This window comes from Lepidochelys kempii, chromosome 1 (assembly GCF_965140265.1).
Source record: "Lepidochelys kempii isolate rLepKem1 chromosome 1, rLepKem1.hap2, whole genome shotgun sequence".
NCBI lineage: Eukaryota > Metazoa > Chordata > Testudines > Cheloniidae > Lepidochelys > Lepidochelys kempii.
In genome coordinates, this window is record NC_133256.1 from 313070340 (window position 1) to 313082567 (window position 12228).

At 39.1% G+C, this 12228-nt stretch overlaps 1 protein-coding gene across 2 annotated transcripts in view; it reads right to left on the reverse strand.

Moving 5' to 3' along the window:
• Positions 1-5407: 5407 nt before the first annotated feature.
• TRABD (TraB domain containing) overlaps positions 5408-12228 on the reverse strand; it is a 49907-nt gene continuing 43086 nt past the window's right edge. For both annotated transcript variants that reach the window (XM_073328291.1, XM_073328290.1), the window contains one exon: positions 5408-8600. In XM_073328291.1, the coding sequence (XP_073184392.1) occupies positions 8423-8600 (178 nt within the window). In that variant the 3' untranslated portion in view covers positions 5408-8422. The remainder of the gene's footprint in view (positions 8601-12228) is intronic.

Consider the following 12228-nt stretch of genomic DNA (forward strand, 5'->3'; position numbering starts at 1 on the left):
AACAATGTGTTCATCACCAGTAAACAGTATGGGGTGGCCAGAGGTATTTGCATAATGTGAAATTGTCCACTGGCTTACCTGCTAGAGAAGGATAAAAATAAAACTTCAACCAATCACTCTTAAGGCCATGTCTACACTGCCACTTATGGCGGCAAAACTTATGTCGCTCAGGAGTGTGAAAAAAAAAAAAACCCATCCCCTTGAGCAACATAACTTTTGCCAACATAAATGGTAGTGTGCACAGCGCTCTGTCACCTGGAGGGCTTCTCCCACCAACATAACTACCACTGCTCATGGAAGTGGTTCTATGGAGATGGGAGACCTCTCTCCTGGCAGCATAGAGTGGCTACATGAGCTATCTTACATTGGCACAGCTGCAGCGGTACAGCTGGGCTGCTGTAAGCTCGCTAGTGTAGACATAGCCTTAGTTGCCTTTCTTCAAGGCTCACTTGATTTGAGCAAAGAAAATCCCTAATGGAGAGCAAATCAACACAAAATAGTGGGGTAATAACTATTAGAAGCTTTTCCAGCTTCAGTCATCTGTGAAGGTAGAAGACACATCATTCCCCTTTAGTAGCCTCATCCCTGGTCTCCCCTTAGGCTGATGAACTCAGGGCAAATATCCATACAGTAAGTTCCAAAAATGGACACCTGATTACTGGTCACATGACCTCTGGACTCTGTGCCACCCTAGGAATTGCAACTCCCAGAATGCCTGTTCTTAAAGGCTAAAGTGCCATAACAGATACAAATGCATGCACTCCAATCCCCAGTACCCCATTGTATGTATGATTAATACTTGCATTGGTAAAGTTCTGAGGTCTACTTAGTGCTGTCTTCTACCTGCTGAAAATTACATGTAGAAACTGTTCCAAGGCACTGAAACTTAAGTCCAAACAAGGCTATACTTCAGCTTCAGAATTCTTTCCGAGATTTCAGAAACCAGTTGTGATTTGCACTGTCAGATCAGGACTCTATTTATATAATTCTCCAGCCAGAGACAGATAAATCCTGTTTGTATTTGTGTTAATTGGACAACATTCAGTGGTTTCAAGTTGCTGGGGTTCACTTGAAACTCATGAGGCCCTTTTCCCCCACTGCAAGTTCCATAGAACTTCCTTTAACTAGGTGCTAACTGTGCCCAGCTGTAGATGCTTCTAGGTTTTTAGGTTGTGCTTGGAAGCCCACAGCAGAGATCTCATTCACTGTTGGGGTCCTATGGTATATATCTAGAGAATAATGACAAACAGTGGTTCTAAATTAATTAATTAATATTGTTTGGCTTTCTTATGTATATTTCTGAATGCTACTAAATGGGTGTAAATGGGGAGTGTAAAAGGGACCATTCTCCACCAGTGTTCCCTCTGATTTTCCCCCCAGGCATTTGCAGAATGAATTTTGTTATATGCACCAATATAGAGGTGATGTGTGATATATGCACCAATATTGGGGTGATGTAACAAAATTCATGTGGGGGAGAGGGGTTGAGCGTACAGGAGGGGGCTCAGGGCTGGGGCCAAAGGGGTTGTGGGCAGGCTGCCCCAGGGCTACGGTGGGAAGAGAGGACTCCCCCCAACTCTCTCTTCCTGCAGCAGCACCTGGTCTCAGGGACAGAAGCACGTCTCCCCACTGCAGCAGCTCGGGGGTTGGTGCCACAGGGGCACCTCTCCCCCCGGCCTTCCCAGGTCCGGGGCTGGGGGAGAGACATCTCTCCCCACCGCAGCCCTCAGCTGCTGCATGGCCACGCAGCATCGAGGAAACTCAGCTCTCCACCCAATTTTCTATAACGTGGACCACATCTCTTTGCATTCATGGAGCATTGGACATCACTGTACGCTCTCCACTGTATGCTGGAAAAACAAGGAGTAGGAAAATACGTATTTTTAATGATCAGAATGTGACTTGCTATTACCTTGTCTTCATCTTAATTTGTTTTATATATATTACCAACTTCCACAAAGAAATTCTTCAGGTGTGTGCCAAAATGTACACCGAAAGAAGAAAAGGAGTACTTGTGGCACCTTAGAGACTAACCAATTTATTAGAGCATAAGCTTTCGTGAGCTACAGCTCACTTCATCAGATGCATATCGTGGAAACTGCAGCAGACTTTATATATACACAGAGAATGATATTCTCTGTGTATATATAAAGTCTGCTGCAGTTTCCACGATATGCATCTGATGAAGTGAGCTGTAGCTCACGAAAGCTTATGCTCTAATAAATTGGTTAGTCTCTAAGGTGCCACAAGTACTCCTTTTCTTTTTGCGAATACAGACTAACACGGCTGTTACTCTGAAACCTGTCAAAATGTACACCAACATACTTCTAAGGTTCTGACCCAGTTTGGATGATGAAGGCATCAATGGAGGGGGCTGGTTGGTTTATCTCCAGTGTCATAATCCCACTATAGGACAGAGAAAGGATTGAACAGGAGGCAGACGACAATTGCTTTGATTTATGTCTGTTGTCAGTCACAATAGGGAGGAGACGATGGAAGAGATATGGGCAAAGTAACACGGGTGCTATCTGGACAGTTCACTAAATGATAACAAAAGGTTGAGGGGAAGAGGGAGAAAGAACTGCCCTAATTATACCTGTCCTGAGACTGACTCCTAGGCAGTTACTATATAGGATGCTTGTATTGCTAATTATGATTGATCGTGTCTGGATGCAAGTTTGTACTGTAAGAGTTTCCGTAGTCAAAAAATAAAAGTTTAAGAACTATGTGCATTTGCCATCACTGGGGAACATTTCAAAATACAACTATCCTCTTATTGAGTCCATTAGTTACCTCCACTTAAAAAAATATATATTGCTATTGTCATACCCCTTGCAGCCAGTTGATGGAACTAAATATTTTAAAGCATGCAAAATACAGCAGTTAAAGTAAAATAGGGCCAGATTCTGCCAGTATTACTCATATTGAGCAATATCTTATTCTGCAAGTAACCCCACTGAAACCAAAGGGGCTGATTTGTAGTTATGGGCCTCCGGTATTAATCAAACACCAGAGGGTCAGAAACTGGCCCTTAATTATTTTGTGCACTTTGTGTGTTACCTTCATAGTTGATAGCTGGTAGTTTGTACCATTGTTTGACATGGAGTTTCTCTTTGCTGGGAGGAGATTATTTTAAAAAAATTTAAAAAGCTGAAGAGATGCATTTATGTTTTTTTTTTAAAAAAAGCTGAACTCTCACTTCTTTCCTCAGCACAGCACACATCTAAAATATTTTGCATCAAGCTGGGATTGGGTGAGAGGTGGAAGTGACTGTATGACTCAGTTTGTTTATCCAAACCAGCAATCAGAAGTCTTCCCCTTGCAGCATTTAAAAAATAAAGAACACTCCAGATGAGTGAAAGGAAAGTGCTTACGTCAGAAGCTGTGAGCTCTTCAGAGCTGCCCTTGCACCAGCACAGCCTCTTGGAACACCAGCCAGGGCATCAAGCAAGAGGCAGGGGACACACTGCTGAAGGGGAGGACCTGTGAAGAAAAACATGACACAACCTCCTTGCTAATTGTCTCCCCCAGTTACCTCTTTTTCCCCCACTGCTAATGGGGGCAGAAAGGATAACTCCATTTCTTCGCTGCTATTGGTTCCCCCAGTAGAGGAAGCTTTCATCTGATTCCCTCCCAATAAGAATACAGCAGGCAAAAGAAGAAGAATATACATGGCAATTTGACAAGTCACACATCTGCCTCAGCATAGGAATGCCGAGCAGAACATCTCCATTTCACATAGCTGGCACAGAGGGACTCTTTGTGGCTGCACAGTGCCACGGGAATCTACCACATAGTGGTATTTCCCAATTTTAGCCTAGTTGACACTCAGCTGCTCCCCTCTATAGCTCAGACTTGCAGTCAATATCAAAAGGCAGGTGAATGAGCTTAGCCTCATGCTGGATATGGCCCTTCATCAGTGCAGCTGTAAAAATATGTTATTAGATAGGAGTTATTAGACTTGAAGTAAAGAAACAGTCCTGAAACATCAAAGTCTAAAATTAAAGTTTATTTTAATTTCAGAGGGAAACAACAAACAACTACAAGTTTGTCTTAGAATTACATAAATGACATAATTTTCCTCTTTTTTAATGTGTAGTTCCCACTACTGTCTGGCACTTTGAGATAACGTGTTATATTTCTCATAACTGGCACTTTTTAAAGGGTTTTACATTTCATATGCATAGCTTCAGATAAGCAACTTCCAGTGGAACTCTGGGTGATTTTTAATTCAATAATTTAAATTGGATTCAGTATTATGTCAGCATCTATTAAAAAGACCTTTCATCATAAATACTATCTTGGCCAAATGTATGTATACAGCAGTGATAAACAATAGATTATAAAAGTAGGTGGCTTCTATTCCTACACAAAAGAGTAGATTAAAAACATACTAGAAGGGATGCGGGTTGGAGGAGAGAGAGCATGGCATTCCTTTGATTTAGCTGCCTCACCCTAAGCACTTCTGTATACTGCATGCCCAATCATCGTGTATTATTTCCATTGGGTTAGCTAACTGATCATCTTTGCTGGAAGTGTAGTAATTTTTGTTTTACTTTAAGGCTTTTTTTCCAGCAGCAAAATGAGGGTCCAATTCTGGAAGGGAACAAGGACCCTCCTCCATTCAACATCTTGCCAGATTGGGCCGCAACTGAGACAGTACTTTCAGAACTCATTTAACAATTTCCGTGGCATGTCAGAGGGAAGTTCCATGGCTAGCACTTTATTTTAACATTTATTTAAAAACAGCGTCTGCTTCCATCTAAATAGCCTATTCAGCACTCAGTCAAAGATCACATAAGCAAAACTTCTGCTGATGGCAAAGAAAGGATAACAGGACTTAATGCTTATGCAACCCTGTGGTCATAAGCTCCCTTTCTTCACAAAAATGCATACAAATAGTATAGGCAGTTGAGTGGCAAATCACATAGCATATTCCATTATCAGTAAATCGACTATTATATATCTAACTGTGTTACATATGGATTTATTTTCAATATGAACATTATCCTGACAAAATTAAAGCTCTGCACATATATTTTTGCAAGGGTTATTTTGATTAATCTGGTCCAATTTTCAAGATTAAATAAATTCTGGTTTTATTTTGCCACAAATTCATGCACCTTTAGCCTCTTATGAGGCTCAGTCCTTCAAAGTATGAGTGTTCTGGTTCTGATCCAAAGCAGAACACTTAACCACATGATCTACTTCTTATGAAACTACTGATGTGCTCAAATTTAAGCATGGATTTAAGTGCTTTGCTGGATTTGGGCCAAGCTGTTCAGCAACATAGTCATGGTATAGAAAAATACGTTAGGTGGTGTGCATATTTTGCATCTATTTTAGTTAACCAGTATTTGTTTTTTAAAAATGATGACTAATATAAAAAATAAATGGCTTCAAGAGAAACAGTGGTTAAAATATTTTATTTGGATAACATAGAACATACTGCTGTTTACTCTAAACTGTTGTAGACTAAAAGGCACACGCTTGTTAAAAATACTTCAGATTTACATAAGATGTACAAATGCATAAAGCAAATGCACAGTTTACCAAAAAGTACAATATGGCTTCACAGGGTTGAGTGAGGGCTGGGACAATTCAACATGTTTAAATTTCACTGAATGTTGTTAACACCTAAAGGATTGATTGTAGAATACAGAAGGAAATTAATGGAGGGTAAAACATTGATCATGTTACATAGATAGTATAGCACATCAAGTATACAACATACACCACTTATATGTGGATTCATAGGATTGTTAGGTCTGCAAATTCATCAGGCATTTGATTGCCCCAGGATAAACACTTGTGGGTTTTGATGATCTGCCAGTTTGAAAACAAATTCTTCATCAACAAACAGCTTGTGTCAAGAATCTGTTTATATATTTTAAGAGATACAGAGGGGGAAACAATATACTTTTAAAAACAAATTTTGGTAATTATCAAATTGTCATTAAAATCAAAGAGTAACTGACATATCCATTTTCCAGGGGTGCAGGTAATTGTGCGCATGTGGGAAAAAATAACATACTAAGCATCTGAAAATGCTCCAAGACAATCATTTAGTGGTAGCCCCACACAAATTTAAGGCTCATTTGTCTGCAATTTTCCTTAGTTTTTTTCTTTTGTGTAAAATTACCTGAGCACAGATATGTTCACAGATATTTTAAAGCAAAAAACATTAATACATTGAACTAAACCTCCTAGAGAAATCTCAGGAGGGGAAAAAACTCCCAATCTTTTGGTAGGTCACTAAAGCCAGGAGAAGAATGGGCTTAAGCTTTTTCTTTAAAAATGTACATAAAAATGTAATAAAATTATTCAAATAGGACTGCTAACCAGGTTACTAAATTATTACAAAAGATCAAGACTCAGAATTCAGGTGGTCTTTCTAGTCTTAGTTATTTGCTAATGCTGCCTTCAAGCTCAATACAGATCACTGCTTGTTTCTCAAACGTTAATAAATGGAAAACTGAAGACGAAGGACCCAATTCCGCTGTGTCCTGCATTGTCATTTGCATCTGTGAAAAGTGAGTATGAAATACAGCCATTCTGAGTAGGCAGTATTTTACACTCCCTTGCACAGGTATATACCCCAATTCAGAAAAGCACTTAAATACATAAGTGTTTTAATTGGGATAGATTTAAACACATCCTTTAAATTAAGCATCTCCAGAAGTGGTTTCCTGGATTGGGATCTAAATAACTACACAAGGTGCAAGGAAATGGAGTATCAGGCCCAATGGACATACCAGCCTGCCAGTGATGTCAGTGGCATAAATGCAAACAGGATTAGGCCATTCATTTCTTAAGGGTTAAAGAGAAAAAGCTTCTAAAAAGACTCTGCATGAAGGTTACACGCACAAAAACGTTGGACAAAATAGATTGTGTGAAGACATTTCCCCCACACAAGACTTTGGAAACATACCCTACTAATAACCAAGCACAGTTTGTTAACCTTATTGAACTGTATGAAAACCAAAATCAACCTCTCCTTGCTGCCATCCCTCAGATTCAGCTCTTCCTCCCCACGTAAAGGTACTAGAACAGATATGGACTTCACTTCAACCAATTTGCAATTGCATAGGAGCTCCAGTAGCACATGGACCTCTTTTACATAAAATTAAGAGATTAAAACATTATTGATATGACAAGTATGATTGCTATACCATCGGGGAGGGAATAGTTTGTTTCCAAGGGCACTTATAATCAAGGGCAATCCTGTCTTATGGATACAGAAAGAACTATAAAACATAATGAACATAGGGTTAGAAGTAGATGTACTGAAAAAAAGTGTTTAACGTTACAGTAATTGAAGTCATACCCATAATTCTACAAACAAACAGCAAAGATAAAAAACTCAACCTCATAGCTAGTTAAAAAAATTAATTGATTTTTGCTTTTCTTTCTATTAAATAGGTAAAATACTCATCCACTGAAAAGTTATAGTGATAAAAAAAAAACATTTGCATGTGTGGAGGGAAAACAGTAAGGTCAAGTACTGCATATCAACCCCAGACACATTGTCCAAAGAAAGAAAGAAAAAGCTTTGCAACATGAAAAGTAAATTAGACAGTAGTTCTAGCCTCAAAAGTTTACAATACTGAACTTAAAGCCAAAAGGATTTGGCTAACTAATATGGTTAAATAATCAAATCCAAAAGGAACAGAGTGCCCTGTAAACACTGGAAGTTAACCAACAGCTGCTGATAAAGCTACTGTGTGTACCTTTCCAACAGAGGAGAAAACTATTACTGATGTCTGTAAGGAGAGATGCAATTCTAAAGGCAACGTTTCAGTTCTTTAATAAGGCTCATAAAGAAACTTGGCGGTGTACGTCTGATAGCCTGTACCATTCTGATTTTTTTTGAAAGCTCTGAAGTTTAAAAAAACCTAAATGTATACAAAATTTTCTGTAAGAAGATGTCCTTCTAAATCATTTTATAGGTGCTTAGCACCAGGAACGATCATTTGGTATTATACCGAAACACTACTCATAGAGGTGTCCTTGCGCTGTTGAGCGGAAACACAATTAAGTTACCGTATGTCGCTTTGTTCCTCTGAAAAAGTCAAGAATATACACTCTTTACACTGTCTGTACTACATCATCATAAATATATATTATATATACACATAATATATAATATGATATATAATATGTGTAACATATTTCATTTACCTCAGACTGGACTCATGTACTTTCATACCACACACTTATCAGGAAGCAGACTCATTCATTAGGTCACAGCTGGTGTAGCTTTTAATAGCAACCCATTTACTTCACAGCAATTCAGCACGGCTCAGCATCAAACGGAATCTATGACTAGAATCCTCAGTCCCTCTTTTTCATCCCAATTAGCATGTGTTGTCTTTAGCACTCTTTTCTGCAATTATCTCCAGACAGTATTTCAACTGGGCGTTCAATGTCGAGGTCTAATTTCCATCAGCCTCTGAAGACAGTTCTGTGTTGTTGGCATCGAGAGAACAAATTGAACTGTCCTTTGTCCTACCCGGTAGCAGCCATATCCCATCAGTCCGAAAACTGTTGCCTTTATGACAAATCTGAGAACCTTACTCGAAGTTGACGGTGGAGGCACACTGAAGTAAAGGTGATAAAGACAAAGTTACCATCCACATAGCTGGAAGAAAAAGATCCTTCCCCATCTTCATTAAATGCTGATGATTTTTGCCACAATGTTTGTCATTACAACACACTTTACTAGTACAGGAGCCCTTGCAAGGAATGGGTATATTAAGACAGAGCAAATGATTCTTTCAAGGTCATAGATTACATCCAACATCTTATTCCAAATCTAAGGGTAAGTAGTATACTCCTGAGAAGTACTTAGGCTCTTAACTTCCACTGAAATCAATAGAAGTCTAAATACTTTTGCGGATCTGGACCAATGACCTTTCCAGCCACATAGGGCACAACTTAATTCCCTAAGGAGCTTGACCTCTTTTACCATCAGAATCCCTAACAAACACAAAGAATGCTGTCAGGAGTATTGTGGAGAAATTGAAATCAATGCAGAATTGTTTTTAATGTGACTATTCATTTAACTACAAAGAACCAAAATCAAAGGTAATGTGTGAGGTGGCATAAGTTAAACATCAGTATGAGGATTTAAAGAGGGTCAGGACTTGCCATTACTACAAAAAGTTTCACTGGTACAAATAAGTGTATTTACATTTAATTACATTGGTGCCATCCTGTAATACAGACAAACTGGATTAAATTGAATCTCTATTACCATGATTTAAACTGGGTTAAATGTGTACATATATTAGAGATTTGCACCGGGTCACTAGGTTGATTTTAAATTAATTTAGTTACAATGAGTATAAAAGTTTCCTAATATAAACAAGATCTTGTATTTTGAGGGGTTGGAAAAAAGGTACAACTTAGAGAGAGAATGTGGGGGCGGGGGGAGGAGGACAGGGGATAGAGATACAACAACTACTTTAGCTTCCATCTTTTTATGTCCCCTTATTAGTTAGCTTTCCCCTCTTTTTCAGTCTCTCAACTAATTTAAATCACCTCTGAATATAAACGCAAAAGGGGGTTCAGTAAGTTCAATATAGGATGATCCAAAAATCTGTAAATGGAAATACACATTTGGATTCTGAATCCTAAGAAAGGTTATTTCCAGATCACTGTGCCCCTTATGAGGCATAATAAAAAGGTATCTGCAGTACAGCAGGAGAACTTTAAATCTAGGAAGAATACCCAGAGAATACACAGCCGTAACCACACAGACTGTACATCTCAAATATGCTGAGAAAGCTGAAAGTTCATACACCAGCCAAGAAGTCGGGGTTTGAGAATGGTTGTACTCTGAGGGTTATTATTTGCTTTATACTTAGGCTTGGGAAGATTCAATTTTTATCAGTAAATGGCTGTAAACATCAATTTCACTGTACACACACAAACTGACAAAACTATTTCCATTATTTGGTTATAATCAAATTTTACAGATAGGCAAAGTAAGAAAAATGCTGCTTAAATTAGAACTCAATTTGAAGATATTTACTTTTTATATTTTGACACGTGAAGTTGACAATTTGTGTTTCAACGGTTATAAAGCCTTCACTTTTTGAATCTATGCCCATTGTCATTAAATAATTTTTGTCTGACCCATCCCAGTTTCCCGCAACTGTGAAAGTGTAAACTGATAAAAATTGAAAAATGCTTAAAAATTATCAATATCTTTAAAAATTATAAAAAAATACCAAACCAAGTTCTGCCACACCTATTTATACTATTAAAAAAAACAGGAGAATTTAAGCAAACTTAGTGCCTTATGAAAGATGTTGGACTGACAACTCCTCCACAGTCAGAGCCTTGAGTAGTGTCAGTTCAGTCAAAATGTCTTAAGCTTGACTTAGAGGGATCCCCTGTGTAGGCATGAAGATAGGTAGGTGAATTTCCATGCCATTCAGTCTTCAAACTCACTAATGAAAATGCAAACAAATGTACCAATAATGCCAGTTACTGTGACTCTGATGTGGATCTCTGTCCACTAGCAACTGGACTGAGAATACTAACCAGCCATCAAAAGATACGGTCTAGTTGTTAGGGCACAAGCCTATGACTTGGAAGGCCTGAGTTCAATTCCCAGATTTCCTATGTGATCTTGGACAAGCCTCTCTGTGCCTCAGTTCCCCTTCTGTAAAATGGGGATAAAAGGATTTCCCTCCCTCATAGAGGTACTGGGAGGATAAATACATTAGAGAAATTAAGGCACTCAGGTACAACAATAATGGGGCATAATAGATTCAAGGGGAAAAAAAAAATCAAATGGTGAATTCTGGAATTTGCTAATCTGGGCTGAATTCCAAGGTATTATGAGTATGTCTACACTGCAAATCAGGAGCTGTGACTGCAGCACATGTAGACACACCCATGCTAGCTTTGAAAAATTAAAGCTAGCTTGAGGAACAATAGCAGTGAAGCCACGGCAGCATGGGCAGCAGCTGCCCAAGATGCTGAGCAGGCGGGGCTAGTCTTTGTAGTCTCCTGTTCTGCCGCAGTTTCACTGCTATTCTTAGTAAATGGATTACGAGAAACTGTGATTTTGCACTTCAAGAGGCAGTGCTGCCTGAATACAACAAAAGCCCAGAGGTCAACAATGTCTCACTCTTTGGTTAAAATATATTTGAAGCTTCTTGTTTTAACATACTACAGGTCCCACCTGTGAATCACATACTCTACACTCATTTTAAAAGCCCTAAACATAGGTCAATACAATTTTTTCCATGGCATGACAGTTTTCTGATCAGATGCCTCACCCTGGAAATCCAGCTTCCCCCCTCCCTTTACAGCTTCTCTCATGTTCTTGTTGTAAGAACAATCTGCAAGTATTATACACCATTTCACGGCTGACCCCCAGAGCCCCACAATGCCAGCTGGCAGATGGCACACCGTAGCACAACTCACATCAGGCCTGGCACACACATTGCCCCACCTCAGTGTTGTCATAACCTGTATCTAAAAAGTGTCATGTAAGGTAACCTACCTGAACTGATAATATGCTGGTCATTAATAATACTGAGTGACGTATGTACATGCAGAGTATAAAGAATTATAGACGTGTGCTGCAAATGTGTTTGTAAAAGGCATTTGGCAAGCATGCTTAAAAGCCCAGCCTGTCCTAGACAAAGGTATGTTGTTTTGCCTGCTTGATTGTGTCTCCAGTGTAAATGGAGCCTGATGAGCCCAGAAACAATGGAAGTATATTTACACATACAGTAAACGCAGCTATCAAACCAGCAAGTGGGGGAGATGATCACTTAGCACTTACAAGAGGGATGGAGGCTATACCCCTAGGAAGCCTTCCTGGCTCTTGAAACAGAGACAATGGACTTTAGGAATTATAAGTAGAAACAAACACATTTTGGCCACATCACTTGAAAAACACATGTGGCCAGAGTTCTAGACATCTGAGAAAGGTGGATCCTTCAACCAAGGGGGTTGAAGTCCCTGGGAATGTACTATAGGTGAGAGACCTGATTAGACAAAGATTGAAACTTGCTGACATTACGTTTTAGTCACTAGAAAGCATGTTTTGTTAGTAACCTTTCATATCTCATTCACTCTTACCGGAAGAGACAAGGTGGGTGAGATAATATCTTTTATTAGACCAACTTCTGTTGGTGAGAGACACAAGCTTTTGAGCCGTACAGAGCTCTTCTTCAGGTCTGTCCAATAAGAGATATTACCTCA